Source organism: Sinohyriopsis cumingii, chromosome 8, assembly GCF_028554795.1.
Source record: "Sinohyriopsis cumingii isolate HCF-2022 chromosome 8, ASM2855479v2, whole genome shotgun sequence".
Classification (NCBI taxonomy): Eukaryota; Metazoa; Mollusca; class Bivalvia; order Unionida; family Unionidae; genus Sinohyriopsis; species Sinohyriopsis cumingii.
Window position 1 is genome coordinate 58,112,174 of NC_142968.1, and position 19,112 is coordinate 58,131,285.

General features: G+C 36.5%; 1 protein-coding gene across 1 annotated transcript in view; it reads left to right on the plus strand.

Moving 5' to 3' along the window:
• Positions 1-15,501, plus strand: part of LOC149793602 (uncharacterized) — a 66,052-nt gene extending 50,551 nt beyond the window's left edge. Inside the window, exon 14 of the mRNA XM_089967564.1 lies at positions 15,154-15,501. Within this exon, the coding sequence (XP_089823690.1) occupies positions 15,154-15,394 (241 nt within the window). The 3' untranslated portion in view covers positions 15,395-15,501. The remainder of the gene's footprint in view (positions 1-15,153) is intronic.
• Positions 15,502-19,112: the final 3,611 nt, after the last annotated feature.

Consider the following 19,112-nt stretch of genomic DNA (forward strand, 5'->3'; position numbering starts at 1 on the left):
AATCTTCTCCACCGCAATCCCCACGGCCAGAATCTTCTTATCAACTTCCTCCACCTCTGCAACGGACAGAAAAACCAAAAAAAGATATTCAGCCTGCAGATATATTTACCGATGAAGCTCTTAAAACTTTTACTGACCGAGATAAATTAGTTAATATTGCTGTGTCTCATTATAAAAACAGAGAAAAATATGTGAAACCTGAATATGTTAAATCAATAGCTCCTAAACTTTGGGTTCCTACATTATATTTTGCATCTAAAAAATCAAGTATTAATACTGATGATCCAGAGTATAAAGATTTTGTACAGGATGTAAAAAGAACGGCAAAATCATCAAAACCTCCAGAAGAATCGGGTGCCACTGGAAGCGGTTTTCCTTTGGTTACTCAAGGGAGTGGTCTTATTGCCTGTCCTAACAGTGTTCTTTCTGACGTAGAACGACTAGAAATACTGATTGGAGGAAAACGAGCTGGAAACAATTCTTCAGAAATTGTTAATGAAATATCTGATATTTGTCGAAGATTATTTCAAGGCGGTATTATGGATCGCAGTATTTATCGTTCTCTTATTGATGAAATTGCTGATGATTATCACAGCGACTAAACTAATCAGTATATAAAAATGATTATACACACTACTCGACGTGGACCGATCATGGTTAGGGTAGTAAACCCACGACTGCCAAATTACAAAACAATTTACGGAGATGGACTTGGTGATATTGTTCAGGGTTTATTTAGAAGGATGGCTCCAAAAGCAATACCGATTGCAAAACAATTAGGGGTGAAGGCTATTGAGGCTGTTCTTGATAAAATTCCTGGTGCTATTGGTAATCTTGCCAGTAAAGCGTTCTCGACTGTCAAGGACAGACTAGCTCGATTAGTACGAAGAAAACAGCAGCAACCAATAAAACTGGCCAGCACTGAAGTTATGCCCGCAAATGTCAGTAAAATAATAAATCAAGCCGCAAATCAAAAACTAGCGGAATTATCTGAAGAAGCAGAAAGAAATATAACAACAAATTTAATGGCGGGAAGTGGTCTTCAACGATAATTTAGATCACCATTTGGAAAATTGATAATTATAATAAAATGTTCAAGCGTATGTCCGACCCAGCATTTGACATGGATGCACCGGTCCTCAAAGATGAATCAGTACGTGATTATCAATTTTATTCCTATGACGCAAAACAACCAAATCAGCGTGGGAGAATCGAATTACAGGTTCAAGATACAAGTAGATATTTCTTGCCCGCTGAGGCATTTATTGAAGTAGAAGGTGAACTTGTAACGAATGTTGCGGCTAATACGCCATATGATGCCAATTTGCGAGTTGATTTTGTCAATAATGGGATTATGGCATTGTTTAGTAGCGCCACATACATGACTGATGGAAAAAATATCGAATGGATTCAGAATGATGTTGATGTTGCTTCAACAATAATTGGTCTAGCGAGATATTCTGATGATTACACAAGATCAGCCGGTCCAACAATGATGTTTGCCAAGGATATTACCAATCACGCTGATCATGTTCAGTATATTAAATTACAAACACCACGATCCACAACCAGTTGCTGATGGTCCTGAATATACAGATAGACCAGGTGCTGCTTTTGATATTATAAAAAGTATTAATGAAACTTACAACTTAGGATTTGCAACACGACGATCGATGTTAAAAGGTGATCGTAGAAATTTTTCATGTGCAATTCCATTGTCTCATATCTTTGGATTTTGCAGAAATGTTAGAAAGGTCATCTATGGAGCTAAACACACAGTTGTGCTCGTAAGAAAAACTGATGATAATGATGCAATCTGGCGAGGTGTTGGTGTTGCTGATGCTGGTAAAGTAAATATAACGAAGCTTTCATTGTGGATGCCAGTAATTATGCCATCTATTACTGAAGAACAAAAATTACTCTCTTTTACGGACCAAGGTGGTAAATTATTGCTATCATGGTTAACAGTAACCACAGATACTGCTCAAAGTAATGTCAATGGTTTATTCACATGGAATATAGCATCACAGCAACGTGTGTCTGCGCCACGATATATTCTTATTGCGCTGCAAAATAGTGATCGGATGAATAGTCAAGAACGTTCACATATGACATTTGACAAACTTGGAGTTGATGAAGTTTCCTTGCGGATAAATGGACATCAAGAACCAGCTGAAGATATATTGTTAAATTTTGGTCAAAATCACGTAGCGCGTGCATATCATCGTTTGATGTAATTTATGGGACGTGATCAAAACGTGGGTACTGGGCTGCAAATATCACAGTTAGATTTTATAACATTATATCCGATTTATTACTTTTCGCTGGAGCGTCTTGATTTATCCAAGCAATCTGTCGTTGATATACACTTTCGAGCTCGTGTTAATGACCCGCCAACTGGTGGTGCCTTCTACAGAGCAATCGCGGTCATACTCAGTGACAAAGCGATGTTACTTGAAGGTGGTAGTGGACGAATGATGGTTATTGATGCACCAGTGGAAATTTTTAATCACGTTATTTAAAAACACAAGTATTATCATAAAATGCCATATCATCAAGTTATTGTCAGTCTGACTCCTGGTCAGATCAAAAACCTTCAATCAAATTCAGCTAAGAACTGCGGAATGAAATTATCACTAAAGCGAGATCAGATCACGGGTGGTCAAAATAAATTATCATTATCAGAACGTCAACTTAAGCATTTCAACAGCGCTAAACAATCAAAGACAGGCGTCAAACTTAATCTCTCTATGGGTGCGGTTAAAGACTTAATTAAAACAGGCGGTATTTTTCCACTTCTCGCGGATATTCCAGCATTAATTCCCGCAGCGGCACCTGCCCTAGCATAAGCAGCCGCATTAGGTGCTGTTGCAACCGCTGCTGGAATGGCATTAAAGAAAGCAACAGGGCGAGGATTAAAAACAAGAGGGACCGGATTAAGATTACCTGGATCTCGTTGGGGAAGAGGTCTGAGGGTTCCAGGATCACTTCGTTGATTCCAGCATCAAATTTTGATTTACTCGATGCTGTTAAACAACTAAAAATTAAAAAAAACTTCAGAGGTGTTTTTATGCGAGATCAATTGCCGGACCGACCAAACAGCACTGAAACAGGTATTATTAATCTCGATGAACGTTCTGGACCTGGTACTCCTTGGACCGCATACGCAATTGATCCACGTGGAATTGTTTATTTTGATTTGTACGGGTTAGCTCCACCTCGTGAGTTTATCAAGTATGTCGCACCACTTCACGCAGCGGTTTGGTATTCAACGCTACAAACACAAACGATGATGGATCCGCCAATATGTGGCAGTGAGGTAATTAATGTAGTCGACGCTATATCAAAGTCCTCCGCGGCACCTCATAAAGTCGTGCATGATTATACAAGTAACCGCTTCGTTTTGAACAGATCTTAAATTATAATGGTTGAAATTTACGGAAGATCTTCTTCTACCAGTAAGAAAAAAAATCCGACATTGATTTGTCGAAGTACGCCACTAAAGATGACCTCGCTGATATTATGAACCTGGCTGGAGTTGACCCAGATGAGGTTGTTCTTTTTCAGGACCAATACGGAAAACTAAAAACAAGCAACATCAAATGGAATGATATAATTCGACGAGTACTCGGTGCGGTCATTGATAACATTCCTGTGTTTACTGACGGCGGTAGAATCAGGGATTCAAGTATATCGTTTAAAACCATCAGAGATGAAATTATAAAAAGTGTTGCTAATCGTGTAAGAAACACCGGCGACACAATGACAGGTGAACTCAGCATGAACGGAAACAAGATAGTAGTGTTAAGAGATCCAACATCCGATGAAGATGCCGCAACAAAAAAATACGTCGACGTCAACTACAATACCGTTGACGGTAAATTATCCACGTTGCGGGCAGAGTATGATGTGCACGTGGGCGTTTTTGGAAGATTTCGAAGAATCCATAGATAAATTATTCGGCACTCCGCACACCGTTGACATAAAACTCGTTGATATCAAAAGTAACCTAGACACAACTAAAAAAACATTAGAAGATGTCGTGCGTGGAATTCCTGATATCGTTAATAAAATTAGTCTGATTAAAATTCCAGCCGGGATAACTCCCGGGCATATTACCAATATCGTATACACGGTGTCATCTGGATTCGCAACATGGTCACAGCAAAATAAAACTATCAAATATACCGCAACGGTCACTGGCGTGTACAGGCTGTCTGTGTTCAGTGCTGCAAAATTCGAGATTTTTACAACGTACCCATGGCGTCATTCCACCGACTGGTTTTTGGAGTTGTGTCTATCATATTAAACAGCGGAAACGAAGAAGTATTTATTCTGAAAACAGCTGATAAGAAATTAAACGCAACATCTTTCTGGTGGTGTCTAGAATTTGTAGCTGAAACACCTCAGTTATTTACTGCATAAAATATAATGAATACCTCAGGCATGTACAGGTATAATCAAGCACGTGAATGGCAAACGAACTTAAAAAATCGAGTCGAACAATATACGGTAAAAATAAAGAAATATCGACGACGACTAGTTATTGTTGACGTAATCGTTTATTCAGTATCCACTGCTGTTGTGTCCACAGGCGTATTATTATCAATGATAACAATGATGGCGCCAGTAGCCGTAACAATCTGTATTTCAGCTACAACATCAATTGCAGCTGTGTTAAATATCATTACAAAAAAGATAAATACCTGCACGAATAAAAAATTATCCGATTACATAATAAAGTTGCACACGGTGATGGTAGCATACTCGAAGTTATCTTCGTTGTTATCGAGGGGTCTTAATGATGGAATTATATCTGATTTTGAGTTTACAGAAATGATTAGTGTATACAACTGTGCTGGTATTAAAGGCACAAATATATTAAATAATGACATCACTAGAGCTACTTCAGCAGATCGTGACAAACACAACTCCGCTGAAAACAGCGATGATCGCAGTAAAAGAAATTGCACTAGCTCAATTACGAGTATACCATAGTTGGCCAAAACACCTGACTGGAACGTTGTTGGGATACCAACTGGCAGTTATGAGATTGAAGAGATCAATGAAGAATTTGCGAGTAGAATAAAATCAATAACGGGAAAAGAAGCAAAAATATCAATTAAAGTTCATGAGCCGAGGCAATCTTCTGCGGTTGAGATACATTCTCCTGATTATGCCGTTGATATTTATCAATAATCGATAAGATCAGTGCTAGGTTGGCCTGAAATCCGGCCAGAATATCAGGGACCACCAGAACCACGTCGGGATGATTTTATCACAGATGAAATGAAATTTATAACAACTCCAAAATATCGAGATAAATACCCGTGGAGACAGACTGGAATTATCTTAATTACTACTGCTCCTGATGGTGAACATCTTCCTAAAATAATAAATGATTTGCGTACTATCGAAGATGTTAGAGTAAATCCAATCGTCGATGAAGAATTTATTCGGTCATATTCCGATCCTGTTAATTTTGAATTTAAACAATCAATCAGCAAACTACGAAATTTGTTTTCTGACAGCTACAGCGATGATATGAAACAACAAATCATTGAGACGATAAAACATCTAAATCAGGTTATATCAGATCTTAGACACGTTAATAAAATTATAATTTGGAATATGGTTAAACACGGTGGTGAAATTGTTGGTAATTATAACGCTAGACAATGGTTTCTCAATCATTACAAAATAACTGAACAACAATTACCAACATTTGTAATACCAGGGATTAATGCCGACGAACTAGTAAAATCACTGAACGATCTTATCACAGAAAACTTTCCTAAAATCATCGAATCATGGAGAAAAATAGCACCATCTCCGCTTGTTCTCAAACATGACAATGATCCATACGGCGGCTGCAGATATGTTTCAGCTATCAAATAAATCTTGGAAAATCAAATCAGGCTCAACAAGGATACATTTTATACACGTTCACACCACAAGTACCCACTGGAGATATGATCGTGCAAGTACCAACCAATCCTGTTTATCTGCGGTGTCATAATAATATGTTAACACGAATAAATTTTAAACTAATTGACCACCTTGGACACTTAATTGACCTACGGGTATAGGAATTGATAGTGAATCTGTATGTGAAATCTTAATGATTTTTCTGAAATATTTTATTTATTCAGAAATATTTTATTTATTCAGAAATATTTTATTCAGAAATATTTTATTTATTCATAATATTTTATTCTGAAATATTGTATTTAGTCAGAAATATTTTATTCTGAAATATTTTATTTATTCAGAAATTGATGGGGTGGTTTGGTACAAAATCGATCGGTTTGTTAATTCTGATGGGTTGGTTGGTACTCAAAATCATGTGAATTGATCAGTTTGTTAATTCTGATGGGGTGGTTGGTACTTAAAATCATATAAATCAATCAGTTTGTTGATTTTGATGGGGTGGTTGGTACTTAAAATTATGCAAATTGCAATAATTATCATAATCTGAAATATTTTATTTTGAAATAATTATTTTAATCTGAAATATTTTATTTATTCAGAAATTGATGGGTGGTTGGTACTTAAAATCATATAAATCAATCAGTCTGTTGATTTTGATGGGGTGGTTGGTGCGTAAAATTATGCAAATTGCAATAATTATTATATTCAGAAATATTTTTTTATTCTGATATTCTATTTTATATTAACAAAAACAAAATAAACTTCTAGTTTGCCATCATATTCTAGGATACACAAGGACAGCACAACCCAGAACTCGTAGAACGAGTTCAGTGGGCACACGAAACACAACCCCCTATGAGAGCCCCTAACCCGTCAAACAACGGCCTAGAGGCTCAAGAGGGTGTAGCTCAGAACTCGTAGCTTGCCACCGCATTCTACGAGTTCAAGGGCACAAAGGACAATACAACCCAGAACTCGTAGCTTGCCACCGCATTCTACGAGTTCAAGGGCATAAAATCCCCATATAAACTCCTAGATTGCCATCGCATTCTAGTAAGTTCAAGGATACATATAAATCCCATAACTCCTAGTCTGCCACCGCAGCCTAGCAAGTTCAAGGATACATATAAACCCCATAACTCCTAGTCTGCCACCGCAGTCTAGTAAGTTTAAAGGCAAAACACAACATTGAACCCCATAACTTCTAGACTGCCACCGCAGCCTAGCAAGTTTAGAGGCGGCCCCATAACTCCTAGATTGCCACCGCAGCCTAGCAAGTTTAGAGGCAAAAACACAGCGTATAAGCCAGTATATATAGAGGAAACACCCGGAAAGACCCATAATTGGAGGATTTTTCTGGGGGTTTTCCGCATTTCATCAAAATGATATGTATATCTCTGCAACGCATACAATGTAACTGAGTTATTTTTTTCTGTTTGTAAGTTAGAAACCATACATATCCTTGTGCAAGTAATAATTACGACGTAGATGGTTAAAATACATCGCAAATTTGAAATAGATGTATTACAGCAAACTTCCGCTTACGATCGTAAACACGGTCAAAGGGAAGTAACTCAATTACATGGTTATGCTCAATGGAGTCATCCCCCTTCTTCAGGTAAGTAGTATCAGACCCAAATAGTTAATAAATATAATTCGAGGTAATTCAATTACAGGTATAATTTTACCATCACGAACTGTAAAAGTCAATATCATATCAAGTGGCAATAAATAATGTACATGGTAATCATCGATAATCATTTTGTCGTGAAAATAACCCTCAGACAACGCTATCAAAATCATTCACTATTATAAAACAAAGTCATTATATGGCGCCGACTACGATTTAAATAAAATAATTACTTATATATGGGTGAAGAAATAATCTACGCTGACTGGGCCGCAATAACACAAAAAGAAAAAATATTTATCGTTGATTGTATTGCTGGCGAAATTAACAGATCCTCACTTCACCTGGAATACGCGAAATTAATACTGAATAAACTAACAGTGGCAGAAAAAAGGTTGTACCGGCAGAAGATTTAACAGCGACGGAAGATTCTACGGTTGTGAACGTCATAATACCATCGACGGAAGATTGGGATTCGGAGGCTACTCATTCAACATTCACGCCAGAACCCGGTCATTACAACACAAAACTCATATAAATATTAGTTGCAATAATTTCAACTGCGTTTCCAACTTCGCAATTTCTTCTTCGTCCTTTTTTAGTTGTTCTTCTTCCCGCCTATCACGGCGCTGACTTTTACAATTGCGGCAGAGTTATCTGTATCTAACACCAATGAAATATAAGAGAACGAAATCCAGTTTCCAAACCGGTATGAAAATGATGATTTCGTTCTCTTATCTGCAACGTGCTGTACTGAATTTGCGTGAATACCGAAGTACTTACCACCGCGCATATTGACTGAAATATTATCTCTTCGCCGGTCTCCACATTAACAGATTTAATCGCTCTAGGGATTTTTGGGTGTTTACCCGTTCTTCCCCGTGCAGAGTTCTTGCTTTGCTTAATAGCCTGAAGGTTGTGCAGGGAATTGTTTTGAGGATCTCCGTCAATATAATCGATCACAAGACCGTCTTTAATCACCCCAAAGAAACATTCGAATACGAAACGATGACAAAGATATCTTTTATTTCCAGCATTGAACCTTAGATAACCAGCATTATCAACAGTACCAACTGGTTATTTTTAATCCGGTAGTGTCTGATAATATCATTACGATTTGATTCGTAATTCTTGATGATAGGATGCTTCACAAACTCGTTCATATTTTGCTTCATTTATATAATGACAGTATTTGTTTAAATCATAATTTGTCTGAAAACTTAGTTAGATAGTCCTCTACGGATTTTATAGATCTGTCACTGTCTTTATTTTTTATCATAATATCTTTTACGTTCTCTGTATCGCTTACCACCACAGCGAGCACATAATTGTGTTTTTCTTCGCACTCCAGCACCACATCGCAGGCACGGTATTGGTCCTAAACTACCATTACGAACAGATTGTGAATGCTGTCGGCAGAATTCGTTTTTACAGGATTTATTACAGCGAGTCAATGAACCGATCATCAGCCATTTGCATTGAGACAATATATATAATACTTTTCATTTAAATACTTGTTTGAAATATAATATGAGCGAGTTCGATAGATTGTCCAAATCAAGCCCTGGGGCGCAGATAAATTTAATCTCGACAGAGTATCTCCCGACCTACCGATGCGAGATCTGATTGATCCGAAAAATGAAAGTTTGATTAATAAAATTCACGGCGCCAAGAAAGAATTTCACACAGATGGTGCATCTCATGTATGGTCAACGTTCAAGATTATACACGACGATGTCATCGACGCTACGATGAATGACGAACGAGCAGAAACTATCATTAAATACATTGATAATCGCAAATATCTTTTCAGAATAAAATTTGTCGTGCTAACAGAAACAGGTAATTGGATTATCCGTGACAAATATGATCCTGTGCACAAGGGTGAGAAAACTGTCGGACTAAGTAAAAATGCTAAACCAGGTCTACTGACTGGCATTGACAAAACGTATTATGAGCGAGCGTATCCTGTAACAGCAGTTATTTATGGAATCTATGTGATAAATGAAAAACCCAGCGTTGATAAACTGGCGCCGATGAAATTTTCAAAAATAAACTGTGGCTGAACGAGTAATAGAACATTTTACAGTTTCGACTCGTGGAAACGGCTTAACGGATAAAAGACGTAAAATAATAAACACGCGGGGAGAAATGGTTAGAGATACCGGGGCGTCAATCAAAGATGTGGCTGAACTAGGGAAAAAGCTAACGTTCCCAATAAACGTAGCGACGATAACAGGAGAAATATTGTTTTAATCAAAATATAAATCAAAAGGTGCTTCGATCGAAATTATTGATCATAACGCACACGCATGGACTACCGCAGTAACAGTGTTTCCACGAAATCGAACTGTTAAAATTTAACGCGAAGATATGTTTGATTTTATTAACGAAATAAGTAAAGACGATCCTGTGTCAGTATGGTTATTTCAGAGTTCATACGTGGAAGAAAAAATAAATTTGATCAGTTTGTACGACCTAATGGCGTTATTTATAGAGAAGGTTCTCTCCACGAGAAAATGAAAAATCTTGCACTGCAATATACTGATGATACTGACGAACTATTGAGTAACTGTTTTACTGTTCCGTCAGTTGCGGCTCATTTTGCTAGAAGGAAAAATTCGTGGAAGCCAACTAGATTTGATTTTCTCAATGACATAATATCCAGTTGTGTCGAATACGGACATGGTGGATTATGGAATACTAAATACGATCACAGAGATGTTATTTCCGTTGATATGGTCGTGTGTTATCCCGGAAGTTTTCTCGGGTACGGAGATTGTTCTGTGTATTTTGAGCGATTCGGTCATCCGACGCACGAGATGACACGAGTATCAATAAATGGACCATTACCGGATTTTGATCTGACTGGATTCGCTCGTATCGAGTCATTCGAGATTGTTATGGGACTTCATCCAATTTGTTATGTTTGGTTTGGAAAACATTTTTCAGAAAAAATGTGGGCACCAATAGTTCTATTACGGTACATACTTGATTGTGCGATGTTAATATCGTTGACGATCAGCGAAGCAATTATATCATATCGGAAACAAAACGGAAGTTTGGTTACCACAACAAAAACAGTATTCTGATGATGAAAACCCGGATAAAACAGATTGCGAGAATGAAATTACGAAAGATCTTGGCACAAAAATAATTGGCAAGTTCACTCAAGGAGGATCATACGATCATAAACGACATTGTACAAGATTGATCATGGACGATGCTGAGTTAGATTTTATAATCGCTGATATAACGAAGAAAAACACGTTTATAAGTCGAGAAATAACTTTCTTGTCAAATGGAACTAAACTAGGCACAATCGTGAGCTACATGGACGGTGAGTCACCTCAGTATACTCATTTAAGATCATCGATGCTCGCATATGTTTCGATAAATCTATTATCGATGATGCATAAAGTTTCTAAACTTGCTGTCAGAGTTGCCACGGACTAGTTTTATATCAATAAAAAATATTCAGGATTGTTAGAACAACTACATATCGATACTTGTGCACAGTGGGGTTCGTGGAGAATAAAAAAAGAAAACATACTCGATTATTCCGAAACCGCTGATGTTGCGATTAAAGATATTTATTGTAAAAAAATATCAAACATTAAAGCTATCTTCTGCACCATCGGTGTACGATCCAATAACCAGAAATAAAACGGTTTATCTGAACGGACCAGGTGGTTCTGATAAGACGACCCGAGCAATTGAATTATTTCAGAACTCAGATATGATCGTTTTAACTCCTACACATAGACTCGCGCGAGAGATGAAACAACGAGGAGTACAATCGTGTACTTGTCACAGCTTCTTTCGATGGAAGGGTGACGCATGGACTTCTTCGAGGATGGGTGAGAAATATATTCCTCGGAATATCATTTGGGATGAAATATGTACAGTACCGTTAGAAAGATTAAAAACGTTTCTTGACTGGCTATTAACAAGAAATGCTGCTGTGATAATGTGTGGCGATCACGGTCAACCACCACCTTTTGTTGGACCATCTCCACATGGATGGCTGAAAGATTTTGTTGACCACGCTGAAGAAGTGACTGATGATCATAGAGCACTTGATCCAGCATTAAGGGAGTTTAAAAAATTAATCAGACTACAGTCGAATACAATTCAATGTGAAGTAATGCGTGAAGTGATTTCAGAAACACCCATGAACGACTTTTTGCGCGTGTGGAGACCAAATGATTTGATAGTTGCAAGTAGAAAGATAGAGACACACTTCAGCAGCGGTTGTTTCAGTTACAACGAGAAAAGTTTCCAACATTACCAGTTCCGTTATGTTACCGACCAGCTGATACACGGGGGCAGAATATTGACGTTGATATACCAGGACAGACCGAGAAATAGAATTTAGTGTTGAATGATATTGTTGCAGTTGATATCAATGTTGTTGAAGATGCACTAAAAACAAATAAATCCCCGTGGACTCTAGGATACGCGATGACGATTCATTTATCTCAAGTATTAACTATTACTGATATAGTTATTTGGATCGTCGATGATCATATCGAGTGGTCAAATTTGGTTTATCTCGCAGTATCTAGAGTTAGAAGAATATCTCAACTACGAAGGATTATCCCGAACGAGTCAGTGATCATTGATGATGATGTTGACGGTGACATAATAAGAAAAAAATTAGCTGGTTATAAACAGTGTGATAAAAAAAATAAACGTGATTTTGATCTTGACGTTGAATTTATTAATACGCTGAAACAGCAGCAGAATAATCACTGTGCGAGTTGTAATTGCATAATGCTATGGCGGTATCTGAAAAATGATCCAAGACAATTTACCGTAGATAGAAAAGATAACCATCTTGGCCATACACGAGAAGACACGATGTTGACCTGTCTTGAGTGTAATCGACGTAGGGGTGCTAGTTAAGTTATTGCTGTGGTAATTGAGTGTCCTTGGGAATTATTTGTAGTTGTTCACGCACAACAAATCCACGTTGAGGAGCAGTTGAATCTAGTCTGTAGATTGCTGGTCTACCAGTGGATCTTGTTACGCTAGATATCTTGTGTGTCGTAATACTCCAAATAGGATCAGTCGCTCTTTTTTTACCACCTTCAAGTTCACCTCGTTCATATAAATATCTTACGGTCACATTACCTAATACTGGCTGTGTTGAAAAATCACGTCGTTGTGCAGGTATACTTTTCTTTTGGTAATTGCGTTAATAGGTTTCATGTTGGTCGTTCGAGTAATCTCATTATTTAATGCGGCTATCACACTTGGTAATCTTGCAACCCATTCGCGAGATCTTTTAACTTGAATGAATTCCTTCGCGAATTGATATCTAAATAACGACTCAGCAAGAGTTCGATTAAATCGTTCAACAATTGCCTGATCACGATGAATTGCAGTGTGTCCTCGTCTAATTTTGACATTATGTTGCTTCATCAACGATGATACTGGACCAAGAAATTCTTTGCCAGGATCAACTTGTAATAGATTTGGCCATCGTAGAGGTCCTCGTTGATAAATTCGTTCAAGCGCATCGGCTACTTCAGATGATGTTTTCGTTGATAATGGTTCTACCTCTTTATATCTACTTGCAACGTCAATGACAGTTAACGCGTATTTGTATGTTATTTGACGTCTACGTACTTTAATCGTATCATGTGGTAAAAACAGAATATCTGCTTGATGAACTTCATTAGGAACACTAACATCGAAATACGCGTACTGAATTCGTTTCGGTGATGGTAGGTAAATGTGCCATATTGCTTGTTTGGATAACCACGCTTTAGCAGTAGATTGCTTGACTTTTGCTGCATCAGCGAGTTTATTAATTGCTGCTTTACCCCTCCAATATCCCCCTGGACTATAATAAATTGATTCAATTTATAATTAATTACCAGCCCCTAATACGAGTTTACCTTTCATAGCAGATTTTATTAACCAATTAGATAATGATTCTCTGATATTTTTATTTTTTGTGGAATCTAGCAAATGAATCAATTTCACATCTGCAATATGCCTATGTTGTAGATCTTTATTTTTATAAGCCACTTCATGAACGTGACATGCTTTGTCAATATCATTTATGGGATATTCACCTGGTTTTGGTTGATCCTGATTATCAACCCTGATATCAAGTCGAGTACCAGGACCACAATAATTATATCCTGGTAGATGTTTTTCTCCAGGATATTTAGCCCATGGAGTTCCTCGGAACTTTGACATTAATTTAGCAATATCACCACCATCTTTTGTGGGTAAAAACGAAAAAATCTTCTGTTACATACTGCGCACTTTCCACCGTATGCTATTCTCGCATTTTTTTGCTGTAACTGTAGATAGATCAATAGTTGGAGTCTTAACTTTGCAACGTAAACAATATAAATTCATATTATTTATATATGGATATAATTGATTTCTCAGCGACACAAAAACAAGAGCCAGTTAAACACCATCCTGCGTTGCCAAATTCGATCAGAATGATAATAATAGGTCCATCTGGATCGGCTAAGACGCAATTATTACTTTATCTGATAATGAGATGGTTAAAGTGGGATAAATTGTATTTGGTAGCACCATCAGTTGATGATCAACGATGTTATGATGTACTTAGAGATTTCAATGAAAACGCCAGATTGCTGGACGAAGATAAGGATATTATAGAGTTTATAACCGACATTGATGAAGCGCCTAGCGTTGATGTTTTAGGCAGATTTATTAATAATTTAGTTGTATATGATGATGTGATGCTGGACAAACAATCAAACCCTGCCAGAATTTTTCACGTGGCAGACATAAAAACACTGATGTGATTTATGTTACTCAGCGATACATACAAATACCAAAAGTAATCGGAGATAACTGTAATATTTTAGTTATGTTTAATGGAGTTGATACGCACACGTTGCGAAATATTCATCAAACTTGGTGTAGCGGTGACATGGATATAATTAAATTCAGAAATTTATTTTCACATGCACAATCAACCCAGCACGGGTTTATAACAATAAATTTACATGATCCTAGAACAAGATATCGTATTGGACTCGATAAAATTTTGGATAAATTAATTATAAGAATAAATTTACATGATCCTAGAACAAGATATCGTATTGGACTTGATAAAAAGTTTTGGATAAATTGATAGCAGCAGAGGGGGCGGGAACCTCCGGTATGTAAACACAACTCTCGGTCAGGTACGTAGTGACCTCATTTTTTTATTTCAGAAGAAGCTTATATTTTAAGCAAATTAGGTTTTAGACAAGTGGTCTGTTCGCCCCCTCTGCTGCTCGCTCAGCATTAAGAGATTAGTGGTAGGACTGGTTGGACTGGTGTCAAAATAATGTGGCTGGGTGGAACAGGATGCTACATGTCTGCGGCATGATGCCCCAATGCTAGACATCACTATAAACTGTCACACTGCAGACATTGTAGCGATATGACTGAAAATGCTTTTTACGCTATGTTAATATTCCAAATCAAATACACATAGACTCTCTCTCTCTCTCTCTCTCTCTCTCTCTCTCTCTCTCTCTCTCTCTCTTGGATATATTGTTTTGAATTCATTCACAATATCGGTTCTCGTTTGTCATTTTTTTACATAGTAAACGCAACCAGTTGATGCCCAGTGTGGTCACAACATGGTTGAAGAGCAACGATACGCTCGATTTCTCCATTGAATCAGACGATAATTATGGTCCAGACTACGGTGTATACATCAGCACGGGTAGGCGGGACGTTGCAGAATATGCAGCGAGACAGTCCTGTTTCAGAGGAGCTAACTATGTGGACAAAAGCGAGATTCTGCCTTTGCAGAAAGTAGCTGCCATTTATACTTGTACCTAATAGAATTAAAACTTTTGCTTTTCAAACTAGCGAAAGAACGAAGGAAAGAAAACAAACCAGAAAAAATGAAATTTGTCTAGAATTATGTCCAAATATATCCTATATCCTGGGTTTGAAAAAAATAAACATTTAGAAACTAACGATCTTGACTTTTGTTCAGGCATGTATTCATATCTGACAATTTTTTTGGGATAATATTTGTTTTTCTGCCTGCAAAACATAGGGAATGGCCAAATATTAACTGTCTTTCCGTGTTCTTCTGATACCTTTCCGATCCGTATCATGGTATTGTTAGTCGGTTGTTTTTGTTATGTCACTCCCTTTAGTAATATTATGTTGTGGAAGCCCATCTTATGACTATCCAGTAATAGAGAAAACTAGCCGGCTGTTCAAGACTGAGCCATTATGCCCTATTTTCGTTTAGGCCCATTTTGAAACTATTTCTCCAGAGGCGGCGTTAGGAGTACGCGGGACCTAGGGCCGGCCATGACCAATCGGGGCCAGAGTATCGGTATCTCGATTGGTATGCTACTGCAAACATTAATTGTCTAGACTAGATCAACTTTCGCGATTTGGCGCACAATTTAGTTTTTTCATTATTCATTTTTTTTTTAAATCTTGTTTGTGGACAAAGGTTTTTCTAATCGAAATAATAACATGACAATGCCTTTGGCCTAATAAACTGATTATTATTGTCATTTTTCAAGCGCTGGGCCCCTCAAGATTGGGGCCTGAGGCGGCCGCACCCCTTGCCACCCCCAAACGCCGTTCATGTATTTCTCCCAAAATAGTTATCAATTTGATAGGTCTTTTTTATCTTCAGGAGCACCGCTCGCTGCTTTTAAAAGTAGATTAATAATGGTGCACTTTTCACTGTCATTTATTTAATACAGGCTCTTAAATAATGCCTCATAAGAGCTGGCGAGAACTATACATCGGTGGAAATCATGTCCATGAAAGGAAATCCAACAACGGGTTTCCATATGTAAACAACGGGTTTCCATGTATAATGTTACACCTTTCTTCGAATTACTTCTGAGAAGTCAAAGACAGTATTAAACAAGTAATAATGACACTTAAATGATATTAGCTATAATTATTCTGTAATTTAAATATTTTCTCTTGCTCCAAAAATTAACATCTTACAGTTTCAGTTCCCATTTATTTTGATGGGGCTTACACTATGCAATATGTAACAAGACACATGATCTTGTATTAATGTACTATCATTGACTTCCATGGTCAGACTACATTTTGTTGAAACATATACTAGTTGATACTAGTTGGAAGATATTCAAGTATATATAATATATATCATTTCACACGGTGAAAGCTTAGAAACATTTGTCAAATGGTCTGTTTGAGAAGGAACTATTACTTCCTATATCCATAGGATTTGTCTAATACACTGTAATACCTTAAGAAATTTTCCAAAGAAGACACACAATTATACAGGTTTTGATTATGCTAAGAGTTCCGAATATACAATTTGGTCTGTCGAAGATTAGGCAGATGGAATAGTCTAAATAATTAAAATATGAAGGAAACTTGAAAATATATTTTTTTGCAGCTGTTCCCATTAAACGCTATATTTATTAACATGTATAACTGTGTAACTGTTTGGTGCCTTTATCCTTCTATAAATGACATATAACCATTAACGACTATAATTTAATTTTCTAGATTAGTGTTTTTTCAATTCATATTATAAAGTTTTGAATTGATTTTATAATGAACCCTGATTTATAACTCTATCTTTGTTTTTGAAAAAATATCTTTTATTTTCTTCAAATGTGCAGTCTTTATGTTACTCTGAATTACTTCTTGACTGCAATTTCACGTTAGTATTCAAAAGCGTCGTATTGGACGATGGGCTTTGAATACGTTAGAAATATGTTGACTGTGAAATTAATTAAGGAATAATGTTATATTTCCAAGAATGAAGAAGAGTTTGAACTTTGTTTACTTGTCAATAGCATATTTGGACATGAAAAGAATATATAATGTATCGTATTAAAAATCCAGTATTTAACCCTGTCTGCTCTTTTCAATGTAAGCAGTCATAAATTTGGTTGATATTGATGACGTAAATCATTATTAAGAAGACGTTATCTAGAGACAGCCTTGGCGAGTAATGTATTAAGAAGCAATCAGTGTAAACGGGACAAAATAGTGTGCTACGATTTTCAAAGTGTTACTTAAATCGCTAATATATCCCATATATTAAAGAACTGCATGGCTGGTAAATGAGGCCCGTGGGACTCTGCTTTAGAAACATCTAACTTACATGAGTAAAGAATGTTTGTTATCCACGTTTATATTTTTTCAGTGTTTTATTAGCTTATTTTTCCTAAAACCATATTTTTGAGTTGTTGCTTTCTAATGTGTTAATAGTGATTATTGAAAATAATCCAGAAGCGTCAGCAGCAAAACTGCATCCTATGTTTAGAAGCTATTTTAACGTTCTACAACCACGAACGATTTAAAATACTGTTGCAATATTAGACTAAATTTGAAATATATTTACTTCGCCATTAATGAACGGTATCTCAAGGAGCCATCATTGATACGTTAAAGCATATAATTTCATATCCACATACTATCATAAATATTATGATGCATTATTTTTGGTCTCAAAATAAAAAAGGCAATTATTTCTTCTTTCTTAATTCTATCTTCACCTCTGATGCAATTTCTAGGCACAATTCGTACCACACAGAGAAAGTATCAGAAAACTAGTTTGCATTATAATTTTTTCTTCTTGTTTTTATAAGCGAGAGTAGTTTAACGGCCATACTTTTTGGCAATTCGCAGCTTTATGTGATTTTTCTGTGGTCATAAGAAACGGACGGAATGGCAAAAGAACGATGTCACTGTAATTTAATTGGTATATGCTGCATTATACAGCAATGACAGCGGATGGCTTGCAGCCAATTAACTACCTAAACCTTTTTCTCTAACAGTCGTTTGTTGACAGTGACGTATATCCATTTATGATTAAATAATGGATCTGATATGAATACATTTTGGGTTCAAGACCGAACCAATTCGACAATAATCGACATTTCCAGTAAAGTATTAAATTAATACACCACGATGGTAGTTAGAGAGAGGGGAGTAGTCAAGCAGTACAACTGATCTTGACCAGAAATAGAAAGCTGTTGTTTTAAAGAACATTATTTTCCGAGCAAAACTAAGGTTAGTTCTTGAAAGCATATGTCAAGATAGCCGGTGCAAAATGAAAATGCATTCTTTTTCCCGTTATTTAAATTCTGAGAAAATTGGCTCATTATTTCAATAGCATATCTGCTTTTACACTCGGCCCATTAAAGTGGCTGTTTTTCTAAGGACGATAGATGACTTTATTTTATGATGTTATAAAACCTGTTTGAAGAAAATTCAATTTCCGTACACTTTTGGAATTTCAAGTTGCTTTCTCTATTTGTATGACCACAAAGCAAAATAAATAGAGAGGTTAGAATGTAAAAGAAATGGTTTAGTTTGCATGTCAATATACATGCATGCATATTTTAAAAGGAAAATATTTAAGCTTCAGATTTTATTTTGTTGTGTAGCTAAGAGCTAGTACTGTGCAAACAATAAAAGATAACCATATAAAATACGTTTAAATGTTATCCATTCATGTCTTGTATGAATTTAAAGACGAACAAAAAAAAACGTAATACTTTTAAAAAAATGGTAGTACGAATCCACTTAA